Source organism: Salmo salar, chromosome 17, assembly GCF_965601325.2.
Source record: "Salmo salar chromosome 17, fSalSal1, whole genome shotgun sequence".
Classification (NCBI taxonomy): Eukaryota; Metazoa; Chordata; class Actinopteri; order Salmoniformes; family Salmonidae; genus Salmo; species Salmo salar.
This window is the reverse complement of record NC_138307.1, coordinates 3,897,191-3,915,680: the sequence shown is the minus strand read 5'-3', so window position 1 is coordinate 3,915,680 and position 18,490 is coordinate 3,897,191. Positions and strand designations below refer to the sequence as shown.

The window sequence follows — 18,490 nt, the reverse complement described above, 5'->3', positions numbered from 1 at the left end:
TATCCACACACACTTTTTTTTTTGAATATACCTTTATTATTCCCTGCAAACCCTACCACCCCTCCCCCAATTGGAGTAAACTAATAAACAATAACACTTAAGTGTCTACCTTATACACATTTTACAGACAACCTATTTTACAATAGTTATATTTTGTTTTTTGTCCTTCCTCCATTTCTGATGTCCATCCAGTTTGATTTCTATTTAACTGCTATTTCACAAATTTCTGAACCTATATACATTTTACAGACCCCGTATGTTAAATTGGTTATCTTGTCATTGGTCCCACCCTTCATCTCCATTCAACCCCTCCCATCTATCTCTTAACACCATCCATTTTGGATTTCTATTTATCTGCTAACATTTATTTGACATCTTAGATTTGTTATATTTATACTTAACTTATGGTTATGAGCAGTGGCGTAGCGGCCCTAACCCCACGAGGCAGGGGTGCCCCCACCCCAAAAAAAGTATACACACACACACACACACACATTACTTTTTAACGGTATTGAAAATCATACCGTTTGTATTTCGAAACACCCCGGTATACGGTATATCACCCAAGCCTACAATAAACACACAATGCGTGGTGGTTAGTGAGACCAGAGTGATTAGTGGCTAGCAAACATGGCTAATGTAGTTAGCACCAAGGTAGCCAGATGGCTAGGGCCAGACGGCTAGGGCCAGACGGCTAACCAGAAACTAGCTAGCAGACATGGACACTAACAGTGCAACACAGACAGACAGTTGGCAGGGAGCTCTGCTGTCCGTCTGACTGACGATGCTGCAGACAGGCAGTACAACAACATTTATTAAGTGAGACCACAGGTTAGCGAGAACTAGCATGGTTAACAGCTAGTCAGACGGTAACTAGCCAACATAGACACTACACGCAGACAGACAAGTAGTCTGTGTGACTGACTTACTAACAGTGCAGCAGACAGACAGGCAGTACAAGTGGTGGTTCGTGAGACCAGAGGTTAGCATGTAACGTGAAGTAGTATTAGCGTGGTTAGCAGCTAGCTAGCCAGAGGGCTAATGACAGAGGCTAGCTTTCAGACGTGGACACGCAGACAGACAGGTAGACAGGACGCTGTCTGTGTGACTGACTTACTGACGTTGCTGCATACAGACAGGCAGTACTCCTCCGACTCAAAGTTATTGCGGTTGCCCCCACAGCCGCCATAGATGAACTGGGCACAGCGGCCCTCCTCACGGTCAAAGTACCAGCGTGCAAGCATGGCACGGCATGGGCCCGTCTCCGCATTCGCCCAACATACCTCTGATAGGGGGGCAATGAGCCGTCAGCACACACACAGGGTGAGTCCCAAATGGCACCCGGCCTATTCCCTACATAGGCCTCTAGTCAAAAGCAGTGCACAATGGGCCCTGGTCAAAAAGTAGTGGACTATATAGGGAATTTGGTGCCATTTGGAACACATTCTTATAATCGTACAGGCGTGAGCATACCAATGGTGTGTGAACACACACACACACACACACACACACACACACACACACACACACACACACACACACACACACACACACACACACACACACACACACACACACACACACGGGTGAAATATGGGTGGTGGAATGGGATTTAGCTGAATAGTGGTGAGTTTCTAGATTGCGCCCCCCCAATTCCACCCCTGCATACACTCACTCAACCTTTAAATAGACCAGCAGAGTAAATACACAGTCAATTATTTACACACACACGGCCCCTGGCCCTCCCAATCCCTCTCACCTCTGACCACTTCCTCCACAGACTCGGTGGTAGTAGTAGTGGTGGTGGTAGTCATGGCGATGTTGGTGGTGGGCTCGCTATCATCGCGCTCGTCAATGACGTCATCGTCATCATCCTCCTCCTCCTCATCGTCCTCGTCCCCGTCTCCATCCTGGTCGTTGTCCAGCACCTCCTGGCCTTCCTCCTCTTCCTCATCATCTTCCTCTACCATGGCAGGGGCTGTCTCCTCCTCCTCCTGTTGCTGCTGGGGTGTGAATCTAGCTGGCTCTGCTGCCCCCCTTGCCATACTGAGGGATGATTGAGGGAGAGGGATGGAGGTAGGTAGAAAGAGGGAGAGAAATGGGGGGGGGGGGGGGGGGGGGGGGGGGTGAGTAACGTGGTTATGAGTGAGTGTACTGTGTGTGTGTGAGTGCTGGTATAAGTATAATCTCGTTCCCAGACACTTCTGCCCAAATGGGCAAAAAATCTGGTGGATCAGCGAGTCAAACTTAGGCGCATAGGCATTGGCTTAATGTACCAACCAATCACCTCTCACAACACCTCCCTGTGTCATGCGCACTTCAGTTTACGTTCAGCCTCGCAGTCGTGTGATTAGCTCAAATTAAATGACAAATACTTTACTCAGTAGGTCACTGCCATAGAATTCTATGGTCTCTCCCACTAAGGCCAACTTTGAATTGTTGATATCCCAGGCTGATATGCACTGTGCACAATAGCCTGGGGACGAGGATAGTATAAGTATGAATGTAAGGGAGTACTGTATGAGCTCCTGTATGTGTACCTGTTGTCAGTGTAGTCAGTCTCGGCTCCTCCCCACCACACATCCGAGTCGTCCTCGTCCTGCTCAGTGCTGTCGGTCTCCCTGTCTGACGGACAGCACACAAACTCCACCCCCCGGAAACGGTCGATGCCGCACGGCAACAGCATCCCGTAGTCGTGGAGATTCAAAGTGCGGTCTCCACAGGACTGGGTGAGAGGGATGGGGCAGTTAAAGCAAGGGCTGCGTGTATCAAGAGTAGGAGTGCTGATCTAGGATCAGTTCCCCCCTGTCCATGTCATTCATGGTGATCTAAAAGGCAAAACTGATCCTAAATCGGCACTCCCACTCTGATCCAGGTTTTGTGAATTATACACTACATGACCAAAAGTATGTGGACACCTGCTTGACAAACTTCTCATTCCAAAATCATGGGAATTAATATGGAGTTGGACCCCCTTTGCTGCTATAACAGCCTCCACTCTTCTGGGAAGGCTTGCCACTAGATGTTGGAACATTACTGCGGGGACTTGCTTCCAATCAGCCACAAGAGCATTAGTGAGGTCAGGCACTGACGTTGGGCAATCAGGCCTGGCTCGCAGTCAGCGTTGTATGCATGTACGTGTGCGCGTGTGATCTCACCTCTTTGGCCACAGTGTGCCAGTGCAGGTGGCTCTCACACATGTCCATGCGCTCCTGGTGCAGGAACTTGCACTTATCAGGAACCAGCAGGGCATCACTGACAAACTCCCCCACTGCACCATACATAAACAGAGCCAATTAATATACAGACATAACTAAAAACAAACCAAAAAATATATAAAAATACATTTAAAAAAAATCAGCCAACAACAAAATAAACACTTTTTACTAAGGGATGGAATTCAAATAGTACAAACACTCACATAAATCTCAATCTCTTTTTCACTCCCCCCTTATATACCCATATTTTCCCCCTACACACAGTCAACCCCCACCCACACACCCCTATGCATGCTCAAGCCTCCCCACCCCCCACACACATACAGTGCATTTGTACCTAGGCATCGGTAGGGCACCACGATGTGCAGGTGACTGCGGCACTGCTTGCGGCCCTTCTTGCACCAGTTCTGGACGCTGACTGGCTGGTTGGCCTCCACCACGTTGGTGATCTGCAGCTCAGGGTATACCTGGGAGAGAAGAAACACGGAGTCTGTCTGTCTGTCTCCTTTCACCCCCCCCATCCCATTTTCTATCTGTGATTGATCTCTCCTTCTCATCCTCCCCCTCTCCCACATCATCAACCATCTGTCCCACCATCCGTTCACAGGGCGGTGAGTACTCTTTTTCGCTCTCTCCCAATCACTGTTCGTCCACATCCTCCCATCTGTCCCTACCATCCGGTCACAGCCCTCTCTCTTCTCCCCCCTCTCTTAATTGTTCTCAGTTCTTCTCTAATCCACCTCTCCAAGTATTACTTCTGTTTTTCTCCTCTCATCCAATTACTTCACTAACTCACTCCACCCCTCCTTTCCTCCCTTTAAATTGGTTTATCATTTATCCACCGTTTCCCCTCACCCAATTCTTCTCCATCTCCATTTTAACAGCACTACACTCCAACTCCTCTCTATGCACATGCCTTTCGGTTGTCTCTTCTTTCGCTCCCTCCCTTTAGTTTATTCATCACACAAGTCAGAGTTCAACTGTATTGTGCCATGTAAATGAATTACATTTGACCTTGAATATTGCAATATTGCAGGGTGACGATTTGGCTCTTGATCCTTCAGCGCCCTCTAACTCTACCACCTTCCCTCCCGCCTAGCTCCTGGCAATATGTAGCTCTTGATTCATGTCTCTCTCCTCCCCATCTCCCCCCCCTTCCTCTCCCACCTCCGGGCAGTCCTGGTTGATGCCAAAGACACCCTTTCTACTCCCTCCTCTTCTCTCCTCCTACCAGTACTGCAGGATGCCGATACATTTGAATACATCCCTCTCCCTGTCCATTCTCCCCCATGTGTTCTCACTTTGCAGTATTTTTGCATTGCATGTTGTTGTATTATAGTGTATTTATATTGTGTATAGGTCCAGTGTGGCTTACTTGGTAGAGCATGGCACTTGCAATGCCAGGGTTGTGGGTTTGATTCCCACGATGAACTAGTACGAACAAATATGAAAATGTATGCACTCACTACTGTAAGTCACTCTGGATAAGAGCGTCTGCTAAATTACGTAAATGTGTATTTAGTACGGTGACCTAACAAAATTAATTTCCATGTCTATGGACATTACAGTAGGTTCTCTGTAGCTTAGTTGGTAGAGCATAGTGCTTGCAACGCCAGAATAATAATAATAATAATAAATGGGTGCTTTCATTTGTCCTATTTCATACATGTGCAAGTGTGTATTATACGCATATGTGAATTGAACATTAGTTATGCATATCCCACTCCCCGAGACACCTTTGGAGAATAAGCCATTACTGATGGCGACCCTGGAGCAATTAGGGTTAAGTGCTTTGCTCAAGGGTACGTCAGATTTTTCACAGAGTCGGCTCAGGGATTCGAAGCAGCGACCTTTAGGTTACTGGCCCAACACTCAAAGGGACACTTCGGGATTTTGCCAACGAGGCCACTTTACTTCTCCAGAGTCAGATGAACTCGTGAAGAACATTATGTCTCTGTGTCCAGTATGAAGGAAGTTAGAGGTACTTTCGCAAGCTAATGCTGTCTAGCGTGTAGAGCAAAGAATGGAAGTCTATGAGTATCTGCTAAGATGTATGCACACATAACTAAGTCACCTTTGGATAAAAGTGTCTGCTAAATGGAATATATTATTATACACTACCGGTCAAAAGTTTTAGAACACCTACTCATTCAAGGGTTTGTCTTTATTTTTACTATTTTCTACATTGTAGAATAATAGTGAAGACATCAAAACTATGAAATAACAAATGTAATCATGTTGTAACAAAAAAAACAATAAATCGCTACTCTTTGCCTTGCACACTCTTGGCATTCTCGCAACCAGCTTTATGAGGTAGTCACCTGGAATGCATTTCAATTAACAGGTGTGCCTTGTTAAAAATTAATTTGTGGAATTTCTTTCCTTCTTAATGTGTTTGAGCCAATCAGTTGTGTTATGACAAGGGGTGTGTGTGTGTACTTTAAGACATGAAGGTCACTCAATACAGAAAATGTCAAGAACTTGGAAAATTTCTTCAAGTGCAGTTGCAAAAACCATCAAGCGCCATGATGAAACTGTCTCTCATGAGGACCGCCACAGGAATGCAAGACTCAGAGTTACCTCTGCTGCAGAGGATAAATTCATTAGAGTTACCAGCCTCAGAAATTGGCAATCAGATTGCAGCCCAAATAAATGCTTCACAGAGTTCAAGTAACAGACACATCAACATCAAATGTTCAGATGAGACTGAGTGAATCAGGTATTGATGGTCAAATTGCTGCAAAGAAACCACTACTAAAGGACACCAATAAGAAGATACTTGCTTGGGCCAAGGAACATGAGCAATGGACATTAGACTGGTGGAAATTTGTCCTTTGGTCTGGAGTCCAAATTGGAGATTATTGGTTCCTGCAGCGATACGCCATCCCACATGGTTTGGACTTAGTGGGACTATCATTTGTTTATCAACAGGACAAATGACCCAACACACCTCTAGGCTGTGTAAGGGCTATTTTACCAAGAAGAAGAGTGAAGAACCTCAAATATATTTAGATTTTTTTTGGTTACTACATGATTCCATGTGTTATTTCATTGTTTTGATGTCTTCACTATTATTTTACAATGCAGAATAAAGATTTAAAAAATAAAGGAAAACACTTGAATGAGTAGGTGTTGTAAAACTTTTGACCGGGAGTGTATATTAAGTTATTGTATCGTATCATATCTAACCCCAATCTCCATACCTCCTGACAGTACTGCAGGATGCCCTCCTTGGTGCCGATACAGCTCTTGGTGCCGGAGGGGTCAGACTCCCATTTGCCGCTCTGGACATCCACATGCATGTTGAGCTTCCCACAGAACATGGCCACCTGGGGCTCCGCCAGCAGGCCCATCCCACCATCTGTCGGCACCTTGAGAGGGAGGGAGGAGAAGTGGGATGGAGAGACAAAAAAGAGAATTATTCATTTACTCTAGTTCTGTAGTATTAGGTAGGCAGGTGTGAGAAGTGAGAAATCCAAATGATCAGCAGAAAATATTTGATACAACATTTTACGAAAAAGGTTCCTTTCATTTAGCTTTTATTTATACAGTTTGCTGTCATTGTTGTTTGCCAGGGAGACGTGTTCAAGATGGCAGCAGTTTCTAAAACACGCTCCACAAAGAATTGGCAATACATGACACAGAACAATATAATACAAAGAATGTTTAAAAATACATTTTCATAAAACGACAGAATGATGTAGAGAAGGAATGGATGGAGGGAATAGAGGAATGGAGAGGACAGAGTGATGGAAGATTGGAGAAACACATTTTCAGTTTAAGGGAGAGAGCGGGGTAATGATTCAAGAAAAAAAGCAGGAGAGGCAGGAATAAGAGGAGAACAAAGACAGAAAAACAGGGGGAAGATGGCTTGAGGTGTAAACGGGGAAAAGACAAAAGGGCCTGTGGCTCAGTTGGTAGAGCATGGTGTTTGCAACGCCAGGGTTGTGGGTTCGATTCCCACAGGCTGGCCAGTACAACAAATTTAAAAAATATATAAAAAAAATAAAAAAATGCATGAAATGTATGCATTCACTACTGTAAGTCGCTCTGGATAAGAGCGTCTGCTAAATGACTAAAATGTAAATGTAAAAGTGAGATAGACCCTCTATTTGTAAACTACTTTTGACCAGGGCTCAATCGTGTGCCTTTGGGATAGATGCACAGATTAGAGTTAGGGCGGCGTTTCAGGCATTGACTTGTTACATCAATGAGGCTCCGGTGTGAGGTTCCCTCTCAGTACAGGTCTAGGATCAGCTTCCCCTCCCCCAAACCTAAATTTTAAGATTTTTGGGAAATGCAAAACTGTCCCAAGATCAGCATCCTAGGGGCAAATTCACACTACACCCATCAATGGCAAAAGGAGAGGCTTTCTTTGACGATCTTTGATGGTGACAGAAAATAATTGCTACTGTAGACTTTCCTACTGAATTGTGATTGAAAAACCCATAGCACCATTGCAGTCTCTATTGAAACCTCCCCAACCTAAAGCTTTTACACACGCTGGCACGCACGCACATTGGACTGCATACACACGCACGCATCCTCGATATCCTACAGGTGGCAGCACTGAGAAAGAACATGTACTGTAGTATGCCAGCCTGCCAAGGGGTATGCATGCTTGGCTTGGCTCACGTGTGTGCGTGCCCCTTTGTTGTCCATCCAATGCCTATTCACGGGTACTAATTATATTATGTAACTCTACTGATGTGTGTACATCCATCTCTGCGAGTATGTGAGTGTGTTTGTGTGCGCGCGCGTATGTGTGTCCATTGCTACTGCATAAGGAGGTTTTGTAATGACAATCCTGTAAGAAGGGAGGTGGGGACAAACAAAAGACTGAAAGACAGCATTGTACTAGGGAACGAGGGAGAAGAGGGAGAGAGAGCGAGAGGAGAGAGAGAGAGACTGATTGCATTGTGTTTTTCTATAGTCTTGTTAGTGGTTTGGCAGTAAAACAAATGTTTGTGAAGTAGAGGATGACATACTGTGAATGGACTTGATTCTTTTCCGACCTAATGCACAATGTAATCCTTATCCACACACACACACACACAGACAGTGCACGCACATTCACAAACACACGCATTCACAGGCCCATGCCCATTCAGACATGCGCACACGCCCATTCATATGCACGCGCACACGCCCATTCATATGCACGCGCACTCAGTGCACTGTGCATGCACACATTCTGGCATGCACGTGTACACACAAACACACACAGACAGATCAGATTGCAGTGTAGTTCTGAGGGACGGATGTGTCGCCTAAAGAAGTTCATGTCCTTAATGCCAACCTGTTAGGCCACATGCCCTAGCGCCAAGCAAATCTGTAAATCCCTCACACACATGCATGCACACACACAGTGGAAAAACTGGTGAAATCACTTGTGTTAGTGTCTTCTATCAATCAAATGTATTTATAAAGCCCTTTTTACATCCGTAGAGGTGCCATACAGAAACCCAGGAGAAAACCTCAAACAGCAAGCAATGCAGATGTAGAAGCACAGGAAAACTCCCTAGAAGGCTGGAACCTACGAAGAAACCAGACTGACGGGTGGCCAGTCCTCTTCTGGCTGTGCCGGATGGAGATTATAACAGTACACGGCCATTTAAGGCCAGATTGTTATAAAACCCACAAACAGGTTAAAAGAAGCGTGTGTGTGAATGTATTCGTCCATGTGTACAGTATCTAGATTTCCAGTCATACCGTTTCTGTACCATACCAGTGTATACAGTATTACCAAATGTGCACACAAGGGGCCCTATACATTTAAAAAAAAAAATGCAACCCACAAAAGCCATTTAGGTAACAGGGATCTCTCTCCAGGAGGGGATTGAATGTCTGCTGTAACCAAGAAGCTTGATCTTGACATCTAGCCCCTTAGCTATCAAACCCGGATAACATTTGACATCTTAGATTTATTGTATTTATACTTAACTTGTAGTTATAAGGAGTGACATAGCACGCACCCCCACGAAACAGGGGGTGCCCAACCACCCCCCCCCCAAAAAAGTATATACTAGGGTTGCAAAGATGTTTTTCTACTTATTTAGACAAACTCACGGATACCATTTTTATGTCTCTGCGTGCAGTTTGGAGATAATTGAAGTTAGCATATCTCTAGCTTAGGGAAATTGCTAGAAGTCCCCTGGTACAAAGAAGTCATTCTGCGTTTGTCAGTTTTCTTCGGTTTGGTGCAAAATGATCACGACCCTAGAGTCAGCTTTGTGTTGACATGTTCCAGATGGCACAACCTCAGGTGGTGAAGGTAGGCAACACCTCCACAAGGGTGCGTTCTCAGCCCCCTCCTGTACTCCCTGTTCACCCATGACTACATGGCAATGTGTGTCTCCAACTTAATCATCAAGTTTGCAGACAAAAGTGGCAGGCCTGATTACCAAAATGGATGAGACAGCCTACAGGGAGGAGAGGGCCCTGGCGGAGTGGTGCCAGGACAATACCCTCTTCCTCAACATCAACAAAATGAAGGAGCTGATCGTGGACAGCAGAGAGAGCACACCCCCATCCAAAACCACTGGTCTGCAGTAGAGATGGTGAAAAGCTTTAAGTTCCTTGGCGTGCACGTCACTGACAAGCTGAAATAGTCCATTCACACAGACAGTGTGGTGAAAAAGGTGCAAGTGCCTCTTCAACCACAAACTTCTACAGATGCACCATTGAGAGTATCCGATCAGGCTGCATCATCACCTGGTATAGCAATTGCACTGTCCGCAACCACAGGGCTCTCCAGAGGGTGGTGTGGTCAGCCCAACGCATCACCGGGGCCACACTGCCTGCCCTCCAGGACATCTACATCTAAAACATCAGGCATGTGCGCTCACGTGAGAGGTACCTCAGTTCCATTGCATTTCTGAAGACAAAGGATTTCTCCGGTTGAAACTTTATTGCGGATTTACGATAAAAACATCCTAAAGATTGAATGAAATGTCTGGGAATATGCAGGTTCCTTGGTGGAAGAGTGGAGTAACATCTCACAGCAAGAACTGGCAAATCTGGTGCAGTCCATGAGGAGATGCACTGCAGTACTTAATGCCGCTGGTGGCCACACCAGATACTGACTTACTTTTGATTTTGACCCCCCCTTTGTTCAGGACACATTATTCAATTTGTTAGTCACATGTCTGTGGAACTTGTTCAGTTTATGTCTCAGTTGTTGAATCTTATGTTCATACAAATATTTACACATGCTAAGTTTGCTGAAAATAAACGCAGTTGATAGCGAGAGGTCTTATTTTTTTCTGAGTTTATACACACACTTATATAATACTGCAAGCTTCGGGCCGGACCTATGTTGATACGTTTCCAGTTCGTTGCAGACAGACCATGCGTAGCCACTTTGGTTTATATGATATTTATTTTCAAATCAGGAAATGTTTTTACCTGCAGGCCAAATTGTTATTTGTTGGCTTTTTTTTTTTTACTTAGTTGTCAATGGTAATAGAAGTTACTTTTTAGGTTTGTATCATTTTCATTAACCACATGACAATGATTGTGAGATACGAAGACGGTATTATAAATGAAAATGTTCCACAAAAATATGCATATGAAAATCATAACTGGCACGTAGATCGGTAGAAATGCTAAGATAAATTGGCATTCCACATGAGAAAGGTTGTAGACTCCTTGTGTAGCCTATTACCAGCAACTTTAGGAGAGTAACGTCAGAATCTGCGAAAGCCAGCAGGAGGATGGTCGGATAAGGTTATCTTGATCTCTAGCTCCCTCTAATCATTTGTGTCCTATTTCATCAAACAGCGTGCTTACAGCATCAGGCAAGCTCAATACATATAATTCATTTTATTAAAACATAGGGTGCGTCTATATGGAAAAATACAAGTAAAAACATTTTTTTTTCTCCAACCAATCTTTTGGACGACAAACATTTGTCAAGGCTTACCCTATATAACTACGGCTGTATCCTTTTCTATACTGTCCATAATATCTATGCACACCATCATATACATTTATATTCCAGACTGACTTTGCTCATCTTGATATTTCTTAATTCCTTAACATTTTGGGGATGTGTGTGCATCGTTAGGTATTACTAGGGATGCACGATATATCAGCTAAAAATGCCAACATCGGTATCGGCCGATGTCTAGTTTAACGCCCCGTTGTGGAAAACCGATGTCCAAGCTGACGTGTATACCTATATAAACGTAGGTGCATGACTTAATGACACCACGTAAAATGTTGCGTTATACGTACAACACAGCATTCCTAAACTAGCCCACAATGTCAGCTGTGTGGATTGAGCGGTCAACAAGTCAAGCAGTCATTTGAAAGAGTAACAAAATTTCAAAGGCGAAATCCATTAAAGCCAAGATAATGGAATTCATTTCCCTTGACAATCAACCGTTCTCTTTCGTGGGTGATGTTGGCTTTCGCTGACTGGTGCTCTATTTTCTTAGATGTTGCCCAACCGAAGTTACACAGGAATAGCGTCACTGCTATTAGCTTCACGACATACATACTATGGAATGCCGTTTGGGTCTTTGCGTGTCAAAAATGATACAGTAGCACTGTCAAAACTGTACGAAAAAGTCTGCAAACACCGGCCACGATCGATGCGTTTACAATACCGCGTTGGTAATAAAGCATAATTTGTTTGACCACAACTTATGGGGTAGCAAGCTTGTTACCTAGCTAGCACCAATACAACCAGCCTGAAAACAATGACCAGTAAAACCTGCAGTCATTTTCCTTATTCTTTGCAACGATTTAGGAATCCTTGTAAGTATTAGCTAGGTTGCCACTTGTTGTTCGCCTATTGAAATTGAACTTCAGTTCAAGAAAATAAATAACTAGTCAGCAACTTAACCCTGTTGCCCAAAGCTAACGTTATAAGCAGCCAGCTAGCTTCATCTGGCTAGTGAAGCTCGACCGCACCGTGTTATGTGCTGTGAAGCTAGCAACATTAAGGATTAGGCACAAGTGGGATTTGCGGTGTGCCTTCAAAATAAATGTAATTGACAACAATGCAAATGAATACAAATAGTAGAAACATGCAATACTTTTATTTTGGAGGCATAACCGCAAAGTCCACTATTTTATTTTACCTTTATTGAACTAGGCAAGTCAGTTAAGAACAAATTCTTATTTTCAATGACGGCCTAGGAACAGTGGGTTAACTGCCTTGTTCAGGGGCAGAACGACAGATTTTTACCTTGTCAGTTTGGGGATTCGACCTTTCGGTTACAAGTCCAACGCTCAAACCACTAGGCTACCTGCTGCCCACTATTGTGGCTAATCCTAATTGTGGCTAGCTTCACATAGTCCAACCAACATAAATGAAATAAGAACTGTTTTATAAATTAGGATTATTTTAGATGACACCTAGCTATATAGTTTAGCTAGAGTTGAAGTCAGAAGTTTACATACACCTTAGCCAAATACAGTCGTGGCCAATAGTTGAGAATGACACAAATATACATTTTCACAAGGTCTGCTGCCTCAGTTTGTATGGTGGCAATTTGCATATACTCCAGAATGTTTTGAAAAGTGGTCAGATGAATTGAAATTAATTGCAAAGTCCCTCTTTGCCATGCAAATGAACTGAATCCCAAAAAAACATGTCCACTGCATTTCAGCCCTGCCATCAAATGACCAGCTGACATCATGTAAGTGATTCTCTCTCACAGGTGTGAGTGTTGACGAGGACAAGGCTGGAGATCACTCCGTCATGCTGATTGAGTTCGAATAACAGACTGGAAGCTTCAAAAGGAGGGTGGTGCTTGGAATCATTATTCTTCCTCGGTCAATCATGGTTACCTGCAAGGAAACACGTGCTGCCATCATTGCTTTGCACAAAAAGGGCTTCACAGGCAAGGATATTGCTGCCAGTAAGACTGCACCTAAATCAACCATTTATCGGATCATCAAGAACTTCAAGGGGAGCGGTTCAATTGTTGTGAAGGCTTCAGGGCGCCCAAGAAAGTCCAGCAAGCACCAGGACTGTCTCCTAAAGTTGATTCAGCTGCGAGATCGGGCCACCACCAGTACAGAGCTTGCTCAGGAATGGCAGCAAGCAGGTGTGAGTGCATCTGCACGCACAGTGATGCGAAGACTTGGAGGATGGCCTGGTGTCGAGAAGGGCAGCAAAGAAACCACTTCTCTCCAGGAAAAACATCGGGGACAGACTGATATTCTGCAACAGGTACAGAGATTGGACTGCTGAGGCCTGGGGTAAAATCATTTTCTCTGATGAATCCCCTTTCCGATTATTTGGGGCATCCGGAAAAAAGCTTGTCCAGAGAAGACAAGGTGAGCGATACAATCAGTCCTGTGTCATGCCAACAGTAAAGCATCCTGAGACCATTCATGTGTGGGGTTGCTTCTCAGCCAAGGGAGTGGGCTCACTCACAATTTTGCCTAAGAACACAGCAATGAATAAAGAATGGTACCAACATATCCGCCGGTGAGCAACTTCTCCCAACCATCCAGGAACAGTTTGGTGACGAACAATGCCTTTTCCAGCATGATAGAGCAACTTGCCATAAGGCAAAAGTGATAACTAAGTGGCTCGGGGAACAAAACATCGATATTTTGTGTCCATGGCCAGGATACTCCCCAGATCTTAATCCCATTGAGAACTTGTGGTCAATCCTCGAGAGGCGGGTAGACAAACAAAAACCCACAAATTCTGACAAACTCCAAGCATTGGTTATGCAAGAATGGGCTGCCATCAGTCAGGATGTGGCCCAGAAGTTAATTGACAGCATGCCAGGGCAGATTGCAGAGGTCTTGAAAAAGAAGGGTCAACACTGCAAATATTGACTCTTTGCATCAACTTCATGTAATTGTCAATAAAAGCCTTTAACACTTATGAAATGCTTGTAATTATACTTCAGTATTCCACAGTAACATCTGACAAAAATATCTAAAGACAGTGACGCAGCAAACTTTGTGAAAATTAATATGTGTGTCATTCAAAACTTTTGGCCACGACTACATTTGAACTCAGTTTCACAATTCCTGACATTTAATCCTAATAAAAATTCATTGTCATAGGTCAGTTCGGATCACCACTTTATTTTAAGCTTTTATTTAGACCTCCACAAGTCTGGTTCATCCTTGGGAGCAATTTCCAAAACGCCTGAAGGTACCACGTTCATCTGTACAAACAATAGTACGCAAGTATAAATGCCATGGGACCACGCAGCCCTCATACCGCTCAGGAAGGAGACGCGCTCTGGCTCCTAGAGATGAACGTACTTTGGTGCGAAAAGTGTAAATCAATCCCAGAACAACCGCAAAGGACCTTGTAAGATGCTGGAGGAAACAGGTACAAAATATCTACAGCTGAAGTCGGAAGTTTACATACAAAATAACTTTTTGGTCAGTGGTGTGTGTAACTAGGCAAGTCAGTTAAGAACAAGTTCTTATTTACAACGACGGCCCGAACAACGCTGGGTCAATTGTGCGCCGCACTATGGGACTCCCAATCACAGCCGGATGTGATAAAGCATGGATTCGAACCAGGGACTGTAATGCCATCGACCACTGCGTCCGTGTGTGTTAAATATTTAACTGTACTAGAATGCTTAAAAGGCTGCTAAATTGTAAATGTCGGTATCGTTTTTTTTATTTTATTTTTTTATTTTTTTAACAAGGAAAATATCGAAATTGGACAAAAATGTCATATTGGTGCATCACTAGGTACTAGAGGTCGACCGATTAATCGGAATGGACGATTAATTAGGGACGATTTCAAGTTTTCATAACAATCGGAAATCGGTATTTTTGGACGCCGATTTGGCCGATAATTTTTTAGGGACCTTTAACTAGGTAAGTCAGTTAAGAACACATTCTCATTTTCAACGACGGCCTAGGAACGGTGGGTTATCTGCCTTGTTCAGGGGCAGAACAACAGATTTTTACCTTGTCAGCTCAGGATTCAAATCTTGCAACCTTACGGTTAACTAGTCCAACGCTCTAACCACCTGCCTTACATTGCACTCCACGAGGAGCCTGCCTGTTACGCAAATGCAGTAAGAAGCCAAGGTAAGTTGCTAGCTAGCATTAAACTTCTCTTATAAAAAAACAATCATAATCACTAGTTAAACGAGTAATATCATCAACCATGTGTAGTTATCTAGCATGTCCTGCGTTGCATATAATCGCTTAGGTACACGTTGCTCCAACCATAAACATCAATGCCTTTCTTAAAATCAATACACAAGTATATATTTTTAAACCTGCATATTTAGTTAATACTGCTAACATGAATTTCTTTTAACTAGGGAAAATGTGTCACTTCTCTTGCAAACAGAGTCAGGGTATATGCAGCATTTTGGGCCGCCTGGCTCGTTGCGAACTAATTTTCCAGAATATTACGTAATTATGACATAACATTGTAGGTTGTGCAATGTAACAGGAATATTTAGACTTAGGGATGCCACCCGTTAGATAAAATACGGAACGGTTCCGTATTTCACTGACAGGAAAAACGTTTTGTTTTCGAGATGATAGGTCATTAATATGGTCGAATCCGGAAACTAAGGCTCGTATTTCTGTGTGTTATTATGTTATAATTAAGTCTATGATTTGATGTTTGATAGAGCAGTCTGACTGAGCGGTGGTAGGCACCAGCAGGCTCGTAAGCATTCATTCAAACAGCACTTTCGTGCGTTTGCCAGCAGCCCTTCGCAATTCTTCAAGTATTGTTCTGTTTATGACTTCAAGCCTATCAACTCCCAAGATTAGGTTGGTGTAACCGATGATAGCGCTAATAGCGTTTCAAATGTCACTCGCTCTGAGACTTGGAGTAGTTGTTCCCCTTCCTCTGCATGGGTAACGCTGCTTCAAGGGTGGCTGTTGTCGATGTGTTCCTGGTTCGAGCCCAGGTATGAGCGAGGAGAGGGACGGAAGCTATACTGTTACACTGGCAAAACAAAAGTGCCTATAAGAATATCCAATAGTCAAAGGTATATGAAATACAAATCGTATAGAGAGAAATAGTCCTATAATAACTACAACCTAAAACTTCTTACCTGGGAATATTGAAGACCACCAGCTTTCATATGTTCTCATGTTCTGAGCAAGGAACTTAAACGTTAGCTTTCTTACATGGCACATATTGCACTTTTACTTTCTTCTCCAACACTGTGTTTTTGCATTATTTAAACCAAATTGAACATGCTTCATTATTTATTTGAGGCTAAATTGATTTTATTGATGTATTATATTAAGTTAAAATAAGTGTTCATTCAGTATTGTTGTAATTGTAATTATTACAAATAATTAAATAAAAATGTTTTTAAAAAAATGTGTTAAAAAAATCGGCATCGGCTTTTTTTGGTCCTCCAATAAATCGGTATCGGTGTTGAAAAATCATAATCGGTCGACCTCTACTAGGTACAGTGAGGGAAAAAAGTATTTGATCCCCTGCTGATTTTGCACGTTTGCCCACTGACAAAGAAATGATCAGTCTATAATTTTAATGGTAGGTTTATTTGAACAGTGAGAGACAGAATAACAACAAAAAAATCCAGAAAACGCATGTCAAATGTTATAAATTGTTTGCATTTTAATGAGGGAAATTCTGTCTATCGCTGTTCAAATAAACCTACCATTAAAATTATAGACTGATCATTTCTTTGTCAGTGGGCAAATGTACAAAATCAGCAGGGGATCAAATACTTTTTTCCCCTCACTGTATTACCTCACTGCTGGAGGTAGAACCACAAGCATTTTGCTGCTACGATAACATCTGCAAAATATGTGTACACGACCAATAAAATTTGATCTGGTAAGGTTTGAGGAAAGGGAGACTGCCCAGTGAGTAGGGTCACAAACTGGTTTAACCTCTCTTGGGTAGGGGGCAGTATTTACACCTCTGAATGAAAAGCGTGCCCAAAGTAAACTGCCTGTTACTCAGGCCCAGAAGCTAGGATATGCATATAATTGGTAGATTTGGATAGAAAAACTAAAGTTTCTAAAACTGTTACAATAATGTCTTTGAGTATAACAGAACTTGTATGGCAGGCAAAACCCCGAGGACAAGCCATCCAGGGGAAAAAAAATTGAGGTCATAGGATTTTCCAATTGTTTTCTATGGGATACCCTTATTATTAGGAACCTGGTTGCAGTTCCTATGGCTTCCACTAGATGTCAACAGTCTTGAGATTTTTTCGATGTTTTTCTTTAGAGAAATTAAGAAGTAGGGCTATTCATTGTAAGTGTCACTCCAGGGGGACTACTGTTTTGATGCTCGTGAACCGGAGCGCGCTCACGTTGTTTTTATCCGGTATTGGAAACAGTTTATTCCGTCTTAAATTTTAATAGATTATTTACGTTTTAGGGTACCTGAGGTTGGATTAGGAACGTTTGTTTGAAATGTTTGGACCAAGTTTACAGGTAACTTATTAGATACTTTGTAGGCATGTTGGACGAGTTGAAACCGGTGTATTTCTGAATCAAACGTGCCAAATAAATGGACATTGTTGGGACATAAAGAAGGACATTATCGAACAAAAGGAGCATTTGTGATGTTTCTGGGACATTTTGGAGTGCCAACTGAAGAAGATCTTCAAAGGTAAGGCATGAATTCTATCGCTATTTCTGACTTTTGTGGCACACCTGCCTGGTTGAAATATGATTTTCATGTGTTTGTATGCAGGGTGCTGTCCTCAAATAATCGCATGGTTTGCTTTCGCCGTAAAGCCTTTTTGAAATCTGACACAGCGGCTGGATTAAAAAGACATTAAGCTTTATTTTGATGTATAACATATTTTCAAGAATGTTAAATATTTGAATTTGATATTTTTGAATTTCGCGCTCTACAATTTCACCGGATGTTGGCCAGGTGGGACGCTACCGTCCCACCTGCCCATAAGAAGTTAATGTGGTTTCCTTGTCACTTCAACCAGGAAATGTGATGACTTCGAATTAACATGGAAAACTGATTGGATTTGCAAAAAGTCATCAACGTAGAAGGTTTTGGGGAAATTGTTGTCTTCACTCAACTTTAAAACTAAATCCAATTTCATGGTTAACATTTCTGCTGATTTCACATTGAACTCAAATGTAAATCAAAACTAGCCGTTGAACTGATGTCTTTGCCCAGTGGGTAGATCTGCAGTTAGCTGAAACATCTGCTTGTCAGTCATGTAATTTTCTTCTGTATATTTACACTAGTGGAAAGGTACACCTCCCTTGTGATGTGTGTGCAAGATCAGAGTCTTAGTTCTGCTCTACAAGAAATCAATGGTGTAGAACAGGGTTCTCCAACTTTTGATCCA

At 43.0% G+C, this 18,490-nt stretch overlaps 1 protein-coding gene across 5 annotated transcripts in view; it reads right to left on the bottom strand.

The window, feature by feature from the left end:
* Positions 1–18,490, bottom strand: part of appa (amyloid beta precursor protein a) — a 49,248-nt gene that overhangs the window by 12,326 nt on the left and 18,432 nt on the right. For 3 of the 5 annotated variants that reach the window (XM_014151319.3, XM_014151320.3, XM_014151318.3), the window contains exons 2-7: positions 6,422–6,589; positions 3,556–3,685; positions 3,159–3,271; positions 2,541–2,725; positions 1,760–2,046; positions 1,118–1,285 (exon numbers count right to left, since the gene is read on the bottom strand). In XM_014151319.3, the coding sequence (XP_014006794.2) occupies positions 1,118–1,285; positions 1,760–2,046; positions 2,541–2,725; positions 3,159–3,271; positions 3,556–3,685; positions 6,422–6,589 (1,051 nt within the window). The remainder of the gene's footprint in view (positions 1–1,117; positions 1,286–1,759; positions 2,047–2,540; positions 2,726–3,158; positions 3,272–3,555; positions 3,686–6,421; positions 6,590–18,490) is intronic. The other 2 variants (XM_014151321.3, XM_045698761.2) reach the window with 1 other exon arrangement.